The sequence below is a fragment of the Lepidochelys kempii genome, chromosome 10 (genome assembly GCF_965140285.1).
Source record: "Lepidochelys kempii isolate rLepKem1 chromosome 10, rLepKem1.hap1, whole genome shotgun sequence".
NCBI classification, from domain to species: Eukaryota; Metazoa; Chordata; order Testudines; family Cheloniidae; genus Lepidochelys; species Lepidochelys kempii.
In genome coordinates, this window is record NC_136389.1 from 46021616 (window position 1) to 46036367 (window position 14752).

The following is a 14752-nucleotide window of genomic DNA, read 5'->3' on the forward strand; positions in this document are numbered from 1 at the left end:
CCTATACTGATGTTCTGGGCATGTCCATGAATGTATCACCCCCCCTCTTTTCCTTATTGGGCTGATGTTGTCCTAGAAACTTAAGGCACCCTGGTTTCTGTAGGCTGTGTAGGTTCTCTTTTTCCTCACTAGCACTGCAGCACCACCTGTATCCTGTGGTTAAGACACATGTTGGAGCCGGATATGCCTCTACAGCATTTCTGTGATTTAAAATGAATCTTCCAGCTGATTTTTCACATATTACCATGCGGTATCTCTTGCCCCATCATTTTAGGGCATTGGTTAGTCTTCACTCATTTACTTATGTCAGCATTTCTTATCTCCAAGGCCTAAAATAGCTAAGCTAAAATCTTACAGGCGTCAGCCTCCGGGGCTTGCGGTTCAGCCTTTCTTACTTACATGATTCCCTCTAAAATACCGATCAATCTTATGCGTCTATAATCCTACAACTTAATGCTAACATACAATGATTATACATCACAGGACATGTGTGTATCAGGAGTGTTGTAAGCACAACACGAGAAGTAATTCTTCCGCTCTACTCCGCGCTGATACGGCCTCCGCTGGAGTGTCGTGTCCGGTTCTGGGCGCCACATTTCAGGAAAGATGGGGACAAATTGGAGAAAGTCCAGAGAAGAGCAACAAAAATGATTAAAGGTCTAAAAGACATTATCTATGAAGGAAGACTGAAAAAATATGTTTGTTTAGTTTGGAAAAGAGAAGTCTGAGAGGGGACGTAACAGTTTTCAAGTACGTAGAAGGTTGTTACAGGGAGGAGAGAGAAAAATTGTTCTCTTTAACCTCTGAGGATTGGACAAGAAGCAATGGGCTTAAATTGCAGCAAGGGAGGTTTAGGTTGGACATTAGGAAAAACTTCTTAACTGCCATGGTGGTTAAGCACTGGAATAAATTGCCTAGGGAGGTTGTGGAATCTCCATCATTGGAGATTTTTAAGAGCAGGTTAGATAAACACCTCTCAGGGATGGTCTCGATAATACTTAGTCCTGCCATGAGTGCTGGGGACTGGACTAGACGACCTCTCAAGGTCCCTTCCAGTCCTATGATCAAATGATTCTATGTTAATCGTAAATGAATAATAAACTAAAACCACTGACTACATTTTGTTAGTCCCTGGCCTGCCAGGGCCAGGCTCATTTCAGTTTGAGTTGTTGGAGCCTTGTGACGGGTGCTAATATACACTGGCCCCTGGGACATGTGCCCCTGTCACAGCCCCAGTCAAGCCCGCTTCTTGGCTACTCACCAGACTCTGGGGCCTGGGTGTTTTAAGCCTGAAAAGCTTAGGGCCTCTGATCACAGTCTTGGGGTGCAGCTCTTCTATCACCCTCTCCTGAAAGTTGCAACCCCATGGCCAAGTCCCTGCTGGCACCAGCACTCAGCCTCCCTCCCTGATAGTTCGAACACCCACACTCCCAGCGCTCCACCTGACAGCCTGGGCCTGCTGGGCTATCGCTTCAAGGAGCAGGTGCAAACACTTCAAACACACACACTGACTTTGCACAAGAGTCTGACTCACCATTGCTCTGTCTTTAATCGCACAAGACTCCCAGAGTGACACAGTGTGAATAAACCCTACACCCATGATCCTGCTTCCGGTTCCGCCCCCCACTCCAGAACATTCTTTGGGGGTTGTCTGGGGCCAGCCAGGGTCCTCCTGCTGCAGTGCATGGCTGTGATTCTGAACCATGGAGCCTCCCCCCACCCCAATTCACCCCCTCTGATCTTGGTGGTCCGTCCCCCTTCCCTTCAACTGCCACAACTCCTGTGCATCTCACTGAATCGTCCCCTGTAAGTCCTTTTATAGCCTTTCAGAACCTGGTGGCTCCCAGGGCAGCCTCTGAGAATGATCCTAGACCTTAACCAGGTAACTTCATTGCCAGGCAGCCATTCCTCAACACACCCAGGGTCCTGCTTGGAGGCCAACTGTCTGGAACATTTGTATTTGAATAGAGGACCAGCCTGATTTAATGCCCCCTCTTTTGTAAACCCTGCATCACTGCCCCTTGGAATTTAAGTCCGGCCTGGCAGTACCAGGACAACAGAGGGGAAGACCCCATCCCATCCAAAGTGATGTCTGCAGTCCGACACACATACATACAGAGCACCCCCACCCCCCCAGGCCAACGCCTTCATACATTGTACAGATTCCCGCATTATCCTAACCCCTCTGCCGCCCCCCATAGAGGAGCTGAGTCTGCTACGGCCCTGCCCACAGACCTTGGCCCCTTAGCTCACATCGTAGAAACTTGGGCTTTTAGCTCTGAAGGTTCCCTGGCTACATCCCTGCTGTCAGCCGAGAGGTGGCCATTACAACACCCTCCTGCAGATACCACCCGTGCTCATTACAGAACATGATCTTCAATCGTTCTTGCTAGCTTCACATCGTCGAGTTCAATGCTGTCATGCTGGAGCTGTGCCATCGGCTGCTTCCTGTGCATTGACCAAGCCGGAGGGAACAAACGCAGCTTCTTGATAAGCACATAAGAACAGCCATACTGGGTCAGACCAAAGGTCCATCTAGCCCAGTGTCCTGTCTACCAACAGTGGCCAATGCCAGGTGCCCCAGAGAGAATGAACAGAATAGGTAATCATCAAGTGATCCATCCCCTGTCACTCATTCCCAGCTTCTGGCAAACAGAGGCTAGGGACACCATCCCTGCCCATCTTGGCTAATAGCCATTGATGGACCTATCCTCCATGAACTTATCTAGATCTTTTTTTAACCCTGTTATAGTCTTGGCCTTCACAACATCCTCTGGCAAAGAGTTCCACAGGTTGACTGTGCGTTGTGTGAAGAAATGCTTCCTTTTGTTTTAAACCTGCTACCTATTAATTTCATTGGGTGACCCCCGATAAGAAGAGATTGCTACATATCAAATAACGAACCCCAATAATTACTAAAGACAAGAGAATGATTCCGCAGTTAACCAGTTTTATTTTGGAAGTGCCTTAAAATCAGTCATTTGAATTTACACATTCACAGCTCATCGAGATTAATGATTTCACTTCCCAGCTTTGGTTCTGAGGCATGGAGCGTAACATTCACAATTCACAAAAAGGGTATTTTAATGCTTGGACAGTTTGCAGTAATCGTTATTGTCATTCTTTCAAAGGCATGAATACTCAGCTAGCAAATTACGCTGGGCTGTTGGGTGATATGCCAACAAAAATAAGAGCTATGGGCTTAGCCATTAAATACAGAAAGGGAACAGACAAAAATGAGTCAGACTTTCAGAGCAGCAGCAGCAAATGCAATGAATTAATAGTTTCTTTCAGAAGCAGCCAGCAAGCCCTGGTTTAATGCATGCAATTACTCCAATACAATTCACGCCAAACGAGGGAGCCACACTTCTCTGTGTCCTAGCGGGAGCAGGTGAGAGCTGGGCAAATGGTGGAAATGTGTTTGAATGGGAAAGCAAATGGCGATTCATCCCTCGTAGGAGCAGGAAACAGGCTGCCTTGTGGGGATGGATACAGTCATTAGCAGAGGGGGGAATGTTCCCCCCCGTAGGGGTGCAGCACATGCTCTAGGCACCACTTACATCCCACGCCAGCCCAGTGGAATGAACCCCTTTTCACTCTATTCCAATGGCTCAGGCCCACCCAGAAGCCCTTTCAGGGGGGCCCAGCAACCAGCTCCATCCTGGATTTACTTGCAAGCATCCCAGTGCTCTTTGTACTGGTGTTTGCAGGCTGAAAAGCCTCCCAAGGCCCTTAGCTGAGGATTCCCTTCAGCTGGAGTTGTGCAGACACCCTCCCTGCCCAAAGCACCCTGGTGTGGCTCTGCTGGTTTCCCCAAGGTGATCCTCTTTCCACCCTCCCTAGCACAGCACACTGCTGCAGGCCACCGTCCTTGGACATGGACATGCTGGTGCTGAGTTCCTCTGAGAGCTGGGCTGGGGCAGGCAAGGGCCACGTGACACCCTCAAAAAGGGGGGTCCAGGGCCCCAAGTGAACAAATTGCCCCAGGTCCTCCCAGGTGTTCTGCTTCCTCCCCCTCTGGCTCCCCCGCCCAGCCCGCATTGCTGCTTGGAGTCACAGAGATGCAATTTCTCTGTGTTAGATTGTTGTTTGAGTGCAGGCTAAAGTCTGGCCCTAGTGAAGTTAATGGCAGCTTCGCCATTAAAATCAGTGGGGCAGAATTGCGCCTGAGGGCTCTTTTATCTGAAGACTTTAAATTCCATAAGATTTGCAATTCGGTGGCTTAATGTCAGTGTCTCACTGTGAGATTCCTGCCACTGCTCTGGAGCACAGCGGAGTGGCGGAGTTGTGTCTCTCTCTCTCACTCACTCACATACACCCCCCTGTTCTGGGGAGCTGGCCACAGGGAAGTAGGGCAGAGATCCAGGAGGACTGCATTCCAGTGATGCTACCCTGGAACAGAAGCCCCTTTTTTCAGGGCCTCTGTGACGCAGCACGAAGCTGCCAGATGCCAGTACAGAGACTGACGCAGTACCAATCAATCAGTTCATCGGTTCCTAAGGTCAGACGCACACAAAAGACATGCGTGACAGGACCTGGTGGGTCCCAACGGGATGGAAGAGCAGTGCTGCCTGGCTGGCTACACTGCCGTTGGGGTTTCCATAAATCACAGGCAAAGCCGCTCCCTGCTGGGCAGTGAGCTCCAGGAACCTGCTGCCAGTGCAGTGCAGATCCCCAGCATCCTTGCGATTCGCTCCTGGGACAGCACGGCTCCAGGAGAGCATCTCCGTGAGGCTGTGCGGGGGACGTGCCATGGACACCCAGCAGCTCCCGTCTGAAAAGTGGCAGGGAACCTTTCCCAGGACTCTGGAAGCACTGAGTTCACATAGCAGCTGGCCCCATGGTAGCCCAGGGAACCGCACTCAAGCTTGGGCAGGGCTGTGTGTCTGTGGGTGGGGGGCAGGTTAGAAGTTCTCATAGTGATGCACAAAGTAGGTCTGGTCCAGTTTGTTGATCTGCTGACAGGCTTGCTCCACGTTCTTGGTCATCCCCGGGGGGCCGCAGCTGAACACGCCAATCTTCCACACCTGGGGAAGCAGGGGCATCAAGTAACAGAGCCTCTGAGAGCAAGGGGCTCCCACAGTCAGTCCTCTGCACTGGCCTGGCTCGTCACACCAGCAGTCTCCGTTCTGCCAGAGGCTCAGAGCAGTTCACCCTGCTGCCCTCAGGTGCCAGCTCTGGTTTCCTCCCACCAGCAGGAGGGGTGGGTGGCTCTGCCCCCACTGTGCACGGGATGCTGGGGCCATGTATCTCACACCTCCCCTTCTCTCGGCAGCACCCTCCCTGGTTTGTTGCTCTAGCCCCTGGGAGAGTCCAGGAACTGAACCCGTGGCTAAGGGAAGACTCTGCCCTCAGGCTACACCACCGTCAGCCCAATGCACTTGTACCAGTTTGGCCTGCACCTTGCATGAACGTCCCCCAAAGACACCTCCCTTTAGGAACAGCCTTGACCTTTCTGGCGGGATGGGGAAAACAAAAGCCACGTTTGTTTCTCTGTTCACAACGAGCCTCTTTCCCGGAGCGTCTCAAACACCCCAGCTGGAGTTTCAGCCGCTGGCAGCGCCAAGAACTCGCTGCAGCCATGGCCTCTCCCATCAGCAGTGCACTGGGCAGTACCAGGTCCCATCCCCCTCAGAGCCGGACTGTCCCCGTTTTTGCTACTGTTTTTGTCTAGTTTTCACAATCCCCAAGCAATGGGGCTTCCCCAGCCTGGCACATCCCTCTGCCTTGCCTGCCGGTCAGCCACAAGACATGTCAGTTAATTTCATCCCACTGCTTCTAGTCAGGCCTCCGACATCCCGCCCCACGTTCGCAGGCTGTGGCTTGTCTCCCTTTGCAGAGCTGGCTCTTGTCAGCCTCCCTCACCCATCAATCCCTCCCTGGTCATTTTTGTGGCTCTGCTCTGAGTGTGGCTGAGTTTGTCAGTACTTTCCCAGTGATGGGGTGTGCACGGTCTCCGGGGGCGTCTGGGGCTCTCTGCCCCAGGGCAAGAGGACATTGCGCGTACAGCCCTCCACCGTGTTGGTCTTTCACTGCCATGGCACGGTGCAAACTCACGTCCCCCCAGCAGCCCCAGACGCTTTGGGGATTACGGGTGTGACTCGCTGGCAGGGTGCCAGGCTGCGACGCCCCTGTTCCAAAGGCTTTTGGCTCTTGCTTTGCAGCGGCAGGGCTAAGAGATTTTTGTAACCCTTTGGTGCCCGGACTGGGGTCTGCCTGACAGGACATGGTCAGGAGGGAACATGAGCCAGTGGCAGGATCAGCCCGGGCCAGCTGGCATGAGGCTGTCATTTTCCCTGTCAGTGGGTCTGGCAGATGCCTCTCCCCTCCCTTGGCAAGGCTTCAGGATAATCTGCGGCCCAGCCCCACCCTTTGAATATTTGGGAACGTTTCCTCCAGGCCCTTGGGAGCTCCCAATGCTGCACACAGGGCTCCCCCCCCGGCACATTGCTCAGCTGCCAGCTCCTACACCCCTTGCTTGGCAGAGATCGGTGGGGGCGAAGGCCGGCTGGCACTGACCTGGGGATGAACCTCCTGCAGGGACTTGAAGAAGGGCACGAAGGGGGGCCGCCCGAAGTGCGTGATGGAGCGCAGCCCCGTGAACAGGCTCCGGTTCAGCACCTTCTGGAAGTGTCGCTCACAGATGTACTGAAAGGAGAAAGGTGCCATGGGTCAGGGAGGGGAGGTGGGCAAGGGCAGGGCCTCTCTGCTCTAACATGGCCCAGGGGGGCCGAACCAGCATGCAGCAGCACTGGGACCAGGGACACGGCACAGGGGACGGGCCCAGCACAGAGCGGCACTGGGACCATGGACACGGCACTGGGACCACGAACACGGCACTGGGACCAAGGACACGACACGGGGGGCGGGCCAGTACAGACTGGCACTGGGACCAGGGACACGGCACAGGGGACGGGCCCAGCACAAAGTGGCACTGGGACCAGGAACACGGCACTGGGACCGGGGACGCAGCATGGGGGGCGAGCCAGTACAGACTGGCACTGGGACCAGGGACATGGCACGGGGGGCTGCCCCACCACAGAGAGGGACTGGGGTCAGGGACACAGCACAGGGTGGGGGAAGGGGGTAGCCCAGAGCAGCACTGGGGCAATGGCTAATCACCTTATGCCCTCTCTCAGTTGGGTCCTGCCCCCCTAGCCCAGCCTTGGCGGAGGTGAAATTGGCCCTGCCCTCTCCCGTATTCGGACCTCCCACTTGGCACAGAGCGGCAGCCCTGGCGCGGGGCACTCACCAGCATGGTGGTGCGCAGGTCGAACTTCTCAGCCAGCTGGGTGATGTAGATGTGCACAGACACCAGGTCGTGCCGGTCGTTCTCCTCCACCTCGCGGATGATGTCAGCCAGCCACTCGAACTGCCGCTGAGTCCGTGTCACCCAGATGAAATAGATCTGAGAGCACAAGAAAGCGGGTCACTGGCAAGGCCCTCGCAACCCCAAGCCAGCCCCTGCTCCGGGGGATCCCCTGCAGCCAGCCCCCACTCCCTAGGTCCCCTCAGCTGGCCCCATCCTGGGGACCCTCCACCGCCAGCCCCACCAGGATCAGCCATGAAAAGTAAAATCTCTGCACTAAGGGAGGCAATAGGTGGCAGCCCAGAGGGGGCGCACTGAGAGTGCTGGGCAAAACTCATGGTGCTGCGTCAGTGAGCATTTCAGAGCCTCTGAGGGAATGGGTTGGGTCCCAGAGACATGCGCAGGGCCAGGGGACAGGCTCTGACAACAGCATCGCGCTGCAGCTATCTGAGACGGAGAGCAAGGGGAGGACAGTGCTGAGACCTCAGAGTGACCTGGAGCAGACAGGCTAAGCCCTACCGCTTGGCCTCGCTGCCCGCTCTCTCCTGAGTGCTGCAGGACTGTTGTCAGACGTTCCTCCCACATCACCAGGGCAGCGAGAGGAGGGGCCCAGGGAGTCCCTCGCACTCTGTGGGCTCTCACCTTCTTGCACGGCATCTTGGAGCTGACCGAGGACTTGAAGACCAGGTCTTTGAGAATGGAGGCGAAGGGAGTTACCCCGATGCCTCCTCCCACCAGCACAGAGACTTCAAACTTGTTCCACTCCTGGTGGCCCTCGCCGAACGGCCCGTCCAGATAGAGCTGGGAAGGAGCCGGTAGTGAGCAACGCTGCCCTGCCCGCGCTGCTGTCTCAGGGAGCAGACCCCAGCTAGCACTGCGCAGAGCGCCCCAGGATGGGGGCAGAGGACATTTTACAAGCAGTGCTCAGAGATCTCTGACACCCCCTTGGGGCAGACAGGAGCCAGGACAGCTATATTTCCTTGGACCATCCCACATGCAGCCAGTGGCAATAGAAACCAGTGCACCAGCCGGGGTAGGATGAAGGACTGAGTCAGCCCATCCAGGAGTGGGACTGGTGGCTCCAAAGAATCTAGCTGCGCTAAGCCAGAAGCTTAGATCTCGGAGCCTGAGCTCCCCCCATGCTACACACAGCTCACTCTGCTGATGCCCGGGTGCTGGCGTTGTCATGCTCGGAGGACTCCACTCTCCAGAGATCTGGCTTTTTCACCCATCCCCAGACTCACAGGGGAGGAAACGCCCGGCTGTACCTTGGGATATCTGCCGATTTCAGCCACAATCTCCGGGGAGTACAGCTCCCGCAACCGGGTGGTCCAGGGCCCTGCAGCTCGGATATGCAGGCTCAGCGCGTCCTCGTGGGGTGCAGAGGTCAGGGTGAACGGGTGGTATTCATTTGTCCCTAGGGACAGGCAGGCAATTCGCACCCACTGCCCAGACTTGTAGTCAAAATCCTGCGGCCGCTGGAACTTGAGATAAGTAACGCCTAAGAGAAGGGCAAAGGTTTTCTTAGCACCTTTCTTAAGATAACAGCTCCTGCTCTGTAAAATCAGCTTCCCCCTGATCTGAGCCATGCCGGGGGTGCTGCACATGGCTCCTTCCTGGGTGGGAGCTGCACATGCACAGAACAGAGGCTCCAACGCTCACCATGCTGCCAGGCCCCGGGTGGGAGCAGGACGGCAGGGGAGGGCTGAGATTGGGTGCAGGGAGAGTCCGGCTGGGTGGTGGTGAAAAGTGGTGTGGTGCTCCCAGCAGAGAAGAGCTTCGCCCTCAGGGGCAGGGCAGCTGAGCAGGCTGCCTGGAGGGTGACGCCAGAGGAAGGCTCCTGGCAGCCTTGTGAGCCTGTGTCTGCTCCTGTTGCTGGCCATGGTTTGGTCTCCAACAGCAGCAGCATGGGGACGTACATTCCAGCGCCACTGCCATGGCTGACGGCCATCGACAGACTTCAGCAGGGATGTACCCATGTGCCTCCTGGTTCAAGGCAGCACAGGCCTGCCCCTGCCAGCCGGAGATAGCTAACCAGGGACACTGAGAGCTCCGAGGCTCCAGATCTCTGCGAAAGCTGGATATACCCCGCAGGCCTGCGGAGGGTCATGCAGACTGCCTGACACGCTAACACCCCCCGAGGAGCCGCCCCCACTGTACCTGAAGGGAGGAGCTCAGCTTTCAGCACACTCATCTCCACCTTCTTCCTGCTCAGGCTGACCAGCTTATCTGCCCCATAGATGAGAGCTGGGATGATGAAATAGATGTGGAAGCGGGGCTGCTGGACCAGGCCGTAGCTGCCATGGATAATGACCTGGGAACACAGCGCCAAACACACCCATGACTGCAGTGCAGGAAACCGCTCAGGTGTTAACGTGCCCCAAATGGAGGAGCGCAATGACAGAGCTACCCAGTGGGCAGTAAGGCTAGGTCAGGCAGGCTAGGTCAGAGGAGCCCTGAGCAGCTGTTAGCTATGACAATAATAATCCCTACTTCTTTGCATCCCCATTCTACAGATGGGGAAACTGAGGAACTGAGCAGGGAGGTGACTTGCCAAAGCTCACCCAGCAGGCCAGTGATTGAGTGCAGACTAGAACCCAGGTCTCCTAAGCCCCAGGCCCATGCTCTACCCACTAGGACCCACAGCCTGCCACATGTGCACTCTCTCTGTGAGCCAGGTTCCAGCACCTGCACGTGCTTTCTAACCAGGCAGCTTGGTGGCTCACGGTGCCATGCTTCAAGCTCTGGGTGCTGAGTGGATTTGCACCCGTCTCTTCTGTACTGACGCATATTCTCTATGCTACCAGTAACATTCATTCTTCCAAGTCTGCAAAACATTCGCCTCCCCTCTGCTTAGCAGCCCCTTCCGCCGCCCAGCTCTGGACCTGTGTGAGTGGAGGACAAATAGTAACTCCCACCTATTGAGTCTAGGTTTGCACACTGTGCTCACCCCCATGGGAGGTGAAAGACTGGTTGGGAAGCCCATCCACCCCCTGTATGTCCCTCCAGCTCCTTGCTAACAGCTGTAAGGAACACTCTACACCAGGTACAAAACAGGCCTCGTGCCCAATAGCCAGAGCGCAAGAGTGAAGCTGGGCCGCAGGACTCCGATCCACGTACCATGATGTAGAGCAGCACGTAGAGGTGGTGCGTGATCCAGAACCCCCGGAAGCTGATGCGCCGAAAGTGATGGGAGGCGAACACGTACATCACCGCCAGAATCAGCAGCAGCAGCACCCCGGTCATGCCTGCCAGAAAGAGGGTTGAAGAATGAGGGGCAAGGGGTCATCAGAATAGCCTGTGCCAAGCTTGGAACCGCCGGGGCGGTGGGTGGGGGAGCTATGCAGACCCCCCCTCACAGAACGCCTGGCATGCACAGATGGTCACCCTTACCTGGGACGGTCTCGAAGAACCACCAGTAGTACTTCTGGGGCATCTGTGACCTAGAGAGGAAAGAGATGACCTAACCCTCTGTCATCAGATCACAGACTTCTCCACAGAACAAACCAAATGCCCACTTTGGTTTCCACTCCACAAATGGCCTCTGACATTGCCCTTTGGGGATGGTGGCCACCCACAGACTGCAGTTTCCCCAAGGAGATCACTTCCCAGGCAGGTTGGATGAGATCTCTCAAGCCATCTAGCCCAGCCCTCTGCATGGCACTGTCCTCCATCTGTGGTCTTACCTAGCTGCTCCTCAAACAGTTGTGCTTTGCCCAGGGCAGGGCCTCCAAAACACACTCACCCATCATCTATGAAGACGTTGGAGAAGAGGCAGGACAGGATGCTGAGTGGGCTGACCGAGAAGATATAGACATTCACTACATGGCCCCCGGTGTGGAGAACTTCAGGACACAGAGACAGAGCAAATACATGGTCAAGCACCGTCATATAGCTGTGCTCGAGAGACCCAAACACACGGATGGAGCTAGGCAACCAATGAGTGCTTTGCAATACAGAGGGGACCCCAATTTTTGCCCGGGTATCTCTGTCTATGTCTAGGGGGGCAGGTCAGTCCTGAATGGCATGGCCCACGTCTGACTTTGGCTGTGCAGGATGTAGAGCGGCTGGCTTTGGGGGATGCCCCATTCTCTGTCAGTATCAGGGCCAGGGGGATCCCCCCACCATGTAGCCAACTCACTTGAAAAGATCAGGGCCGCCATAGCAAGCCAGCGATGGAAGTCCACGGCGGCGTCGAAGGGGATGTAGCGGTTGAGGAAGGTTTCGCGCAGGAAGGTGATGAGGTTGCGGCACATGGTGAGCAGGATGTAGGAGTACATGAAGGAGATGCTGGCTGCCGCCCCCCGGGAGATGACAATGCCCACGTAGGTGGTGTCAGCAATTCCTGTTGCTGGCGATGCAAATGCATAGTCTGCGGACAAAGCAGGGCAGGGGGTTACACACAGGGCGAGCACAAGAGAGTGCGGGGGAGAAGCTTGCTCCCTTTCTGTGTCTCCTTAATAGAGGGGCGACAAACCAGCTCATTTCTCCAAAGGTAAAGGCAGCAGGTCATGGTGGAATGCAGGGGTGGGCTAGCGGGAGACTGGTTATGGCTCTCTGATTCCGAGGGCCAGTCTGTGACAGCTCCATTCTCAGCCCTCCCATGATGTAGAGCAGCCTAGGGGCCTGTCTGAACTTACACCCCTGCTTTATGGGATACCAGTGGAACGTCATGCCAGGGGGGGACTGGCATAGTGGAGGAGGGCTCTGCCATGCACAGGTACAGGAACTAGCCTTGCTAGCTTTATGCCAGGGGAAAGAATGCCACGCTGGCCACTTATGGCCAGAGGCACACCCCTTTGCACTGCGGACAACAGGGACAAGTTTCATTAGAGTCTGGCTGGGGACCTCCATTCTCCTTGTCGTTCTGATGTCAATGTGTGTAACTGATTCATGGACTCCCCTCACTGTCCCAGCCCATCACCCCCCCCCCCATCAGGCTGGCCTAGCACACAGGGCCCTGCTCCTGGCGCACCCCCCAGAAGCGCACATTCCTGCTTCTCTCCTCCCTGGATGGTGGCGCTCTGAGCTGCCCCGTCAGCAGGGGACGTTCTATGCTAGCTGGCCACTCACAATATGCTCTCTCCGCAAACACGCCGGCAGTGATGGCGGAGAACAGAACCACGCAGGCAATGTGGCGCCGGTAATTCTCAATGAAACGCTTGAACTGCTGGATCTTCTGGTGAACTTTGCTCCGCTGGTATTTTGTCCTTTGGGCCTCGGTGTATAAATGTGGCTGGGGAGGTATTGCCCTAAAAAGAATAGTCGTCAGCTCACGGTTAAACAAACGCAGCACTCTTCCCACCAGAGTGGAGGGCAAAACTCCAGTGGACTGCGAGCGAGCAGGGGTTAGATCAGTCACATAACCACAGGGACCATGCAGTTCCTGAATGCCACTCAGTGCGCAGGCTCCTTGGGGCAAAGATTCTTTCACTACGTGTCTGAGCAGCAGCTAGTACGTTGGCTGGGCTGGCATTTCCGCTCGCTCCTGTGATACAGCCAATGAATGAGAGTAGTAAAATGGTGCAAATGTGTGTCAGGTGATGCCATCTGGCAGAGTTATATGGGGATTTATAACAACTAATAATCAGATAAGCGTAACAACTTAATAAAGGCAGATAGATACGCTTTAAAGGACAGCCATAAAAGGACATTAATTACAGTAATGGGAAACCTCACTAAGGGCAGGGCAGAAGGCTGGGAACTCCAACGGCAGATCTCTAAATTCATAGGAGTTCCAATGTTGCTCCAGGGCATGTTCCTTCCCTGGGTGACGGTTGGTGTCACTGCAGCTGTGGGTCTGGGCCTCGCCCCTCTCCCGCTCGTTGGGAGAGAGTTAGGGTGAACAAGCAGAGGGAGACCATACGTCCCGTTTTGATTTGAACAGTCCCTTTTTTAAGCTCTGTCTCAGCCGTCCAGACTTCTTTGGCAAGAGTGGGCATTTGTCCAGTTTGCTCTTGGCAGCCCCATGCAGGGGGAGAGACAGGGATTGGGTGAGAGGCAGGCAGGCTCGAGCAAGCAGCAACACCAGCCCCAGCCTCACGAGGGGTGGGGAAGACAGGCAGGCAGGCTCCAGCAAGCAGCAACACCAGCCCCAGTGTCGCGAGGGGTGGGGAAGGCAGGTAGGCAGAGCTTGGGCAATCAGTGACACCAGCCCCGCAGGGGAAGGAGGGACAGGGCTTGGGCAAGTGGCTTGGGCCAGCCCCACGCGCTGTCCCGTTTTCCCTTTGGGAAATATGGTTACCCTAAGCAGAGGCCCCCGAGAGCAGGGAGATGATGTGCGGTGGAGTCCCCTACCCAGGGGAGCTCGGGACTGACCTAGCTCAGAACTGCCCCCAACCCCAGGCCCAACTTCGACTGGACCCGCTCAGCCAAAGAGACACGTTCCTCACAAACTGGCTCCTTTCCTGACCGACCTGACTGGAGTTGGACGCATTGCGACTACTCAATGGGCCGGATTCTGACACCCTTACACCCACAGCGCAGCCACTGGCTCCTCGTGCAGGTCCACTGAAATTAGTGACAGGTTTCAGAGTAACAGCCGTGTTAGTCTGTATTCGCAAAAAGAAAAGGAGGACTTGTGGCACCTTAGAGACTAACCAATTTATTAGAGCATAAGCTTTCGTGAGCTACAGCTCACTTCTTCAGATGCATATGCATCTGAAGAAGTGAGCTGTAGCTCACGAAAGCTTATGCTCTAATAAATTGGTTAGTCTCTAAGGTGCCACAAGTCCTCCTTTTCTTTTTGTGAAATTAGTGAGGCTACCCCAGGTGTTAGGCACTACTCAGCCTGGGGAAGGGCATCAGAAACCAGTGCTTAGTAACTGCGTGTGGCATGCAGAGAAGGGCAGGGGTGCTCATGCCATGCTGTCATCCTACCCGAATGCCAAAACTGATAGTTGCTTTCTTCCTCCCTAGAGGGCCCCTGAAGTTTCAACTGGATCCAGATTCCTTCTTCACTTCCTGCCCTAACTGGTGTTTTATTTTATAATCCAAGCCAATCTGATACAAAGTCGCACAGCCATAATACACATAATGCTCCGGGGCCCTTTTTACAGTCACCGTCCATAGAGAACAGCTGCATTAGAAAGGCATCAAACAGGAAACACCTGAGCCAAAGCCTGACCCCTCAGGCAGCCGGCTCAGAGGCTCAGGCTAGCGCCCAAGGATTGAGGGGGGGCATACGCATTTCTTGCCCATCCTCTTCCCCAGCTCTGGCCTCTCGCACTCCACAAGCTGTGCCGTGGTTTCGAGCTGGGGCTTTCTCCCTGGTTGGGATTGTGCTGCCAAAGGAACTATTTATAAACCAGAGATGCCTCTGTGGATAATCTGCGTAGCATGGCTCAGAGCCAGATGTGAGGGAATGAGGCTTTGGAAAGCAGCCGGGCACACTGGGCTCTTGTGCCGGGAGGCCAGAGCATGCCAGGTTCTCCTGCAGCGGGA

At 55.2% G+C, this 14752-nt stretch overlaps 1 protein-coding gene across 1 annotated transcript in view; it reads right to left on the bottom strand.

The window, feature by feature from the left end:
- Window positions 1–2948: 2948 nt before the first annotated feature.
- The window catches only part of DUOX2 (dual oxidase 2), a 40208-nt gene continuing 28404 nt past the window's right edge, over window positions 2949–14752 (bottom strand). The window contains exons 22-32 of the mRNA XM_073363242.2: window positions 12383–12561; window positions 11451–11681; window positions 11055–11154; window positions 10703–10752; window positions 10430–10557; window positions 9470–9623; window positions 8578–8810; window positions 7952–8110; window positions 7253–7408; window positions 6520–6648; window positions 2949–5027 (exon numbers count right to left, since the gene is read on the bottom strand). Of these exons, the coding sequence (XP_073219343.2) occupies window positions 4905–5027; window positions 6520–6648; window positions 7253–7408; window positions 7952–8110; window positions 8578–8810; window positions 9470–9623; window positions 10430–10557; window positions 10703–10752; window positions 11055–11154; window positions 11451–11681; window positions 12383–12561 (1642 nt within the window). The 3' untranslated portion in view covers window positions 2949–4904. The remainder of the gene's footprint in view (window positions 5028–6519; window positions 6649–7252; window positions 7409–7951; window positions 8111–8577; window positions 8811–9469; window positions 9624–10429; window positions 10558–10702; window positions 10753–11054; window positions 11155–11450; window positions 11682–12382; window positions 12562–14752) is intronic.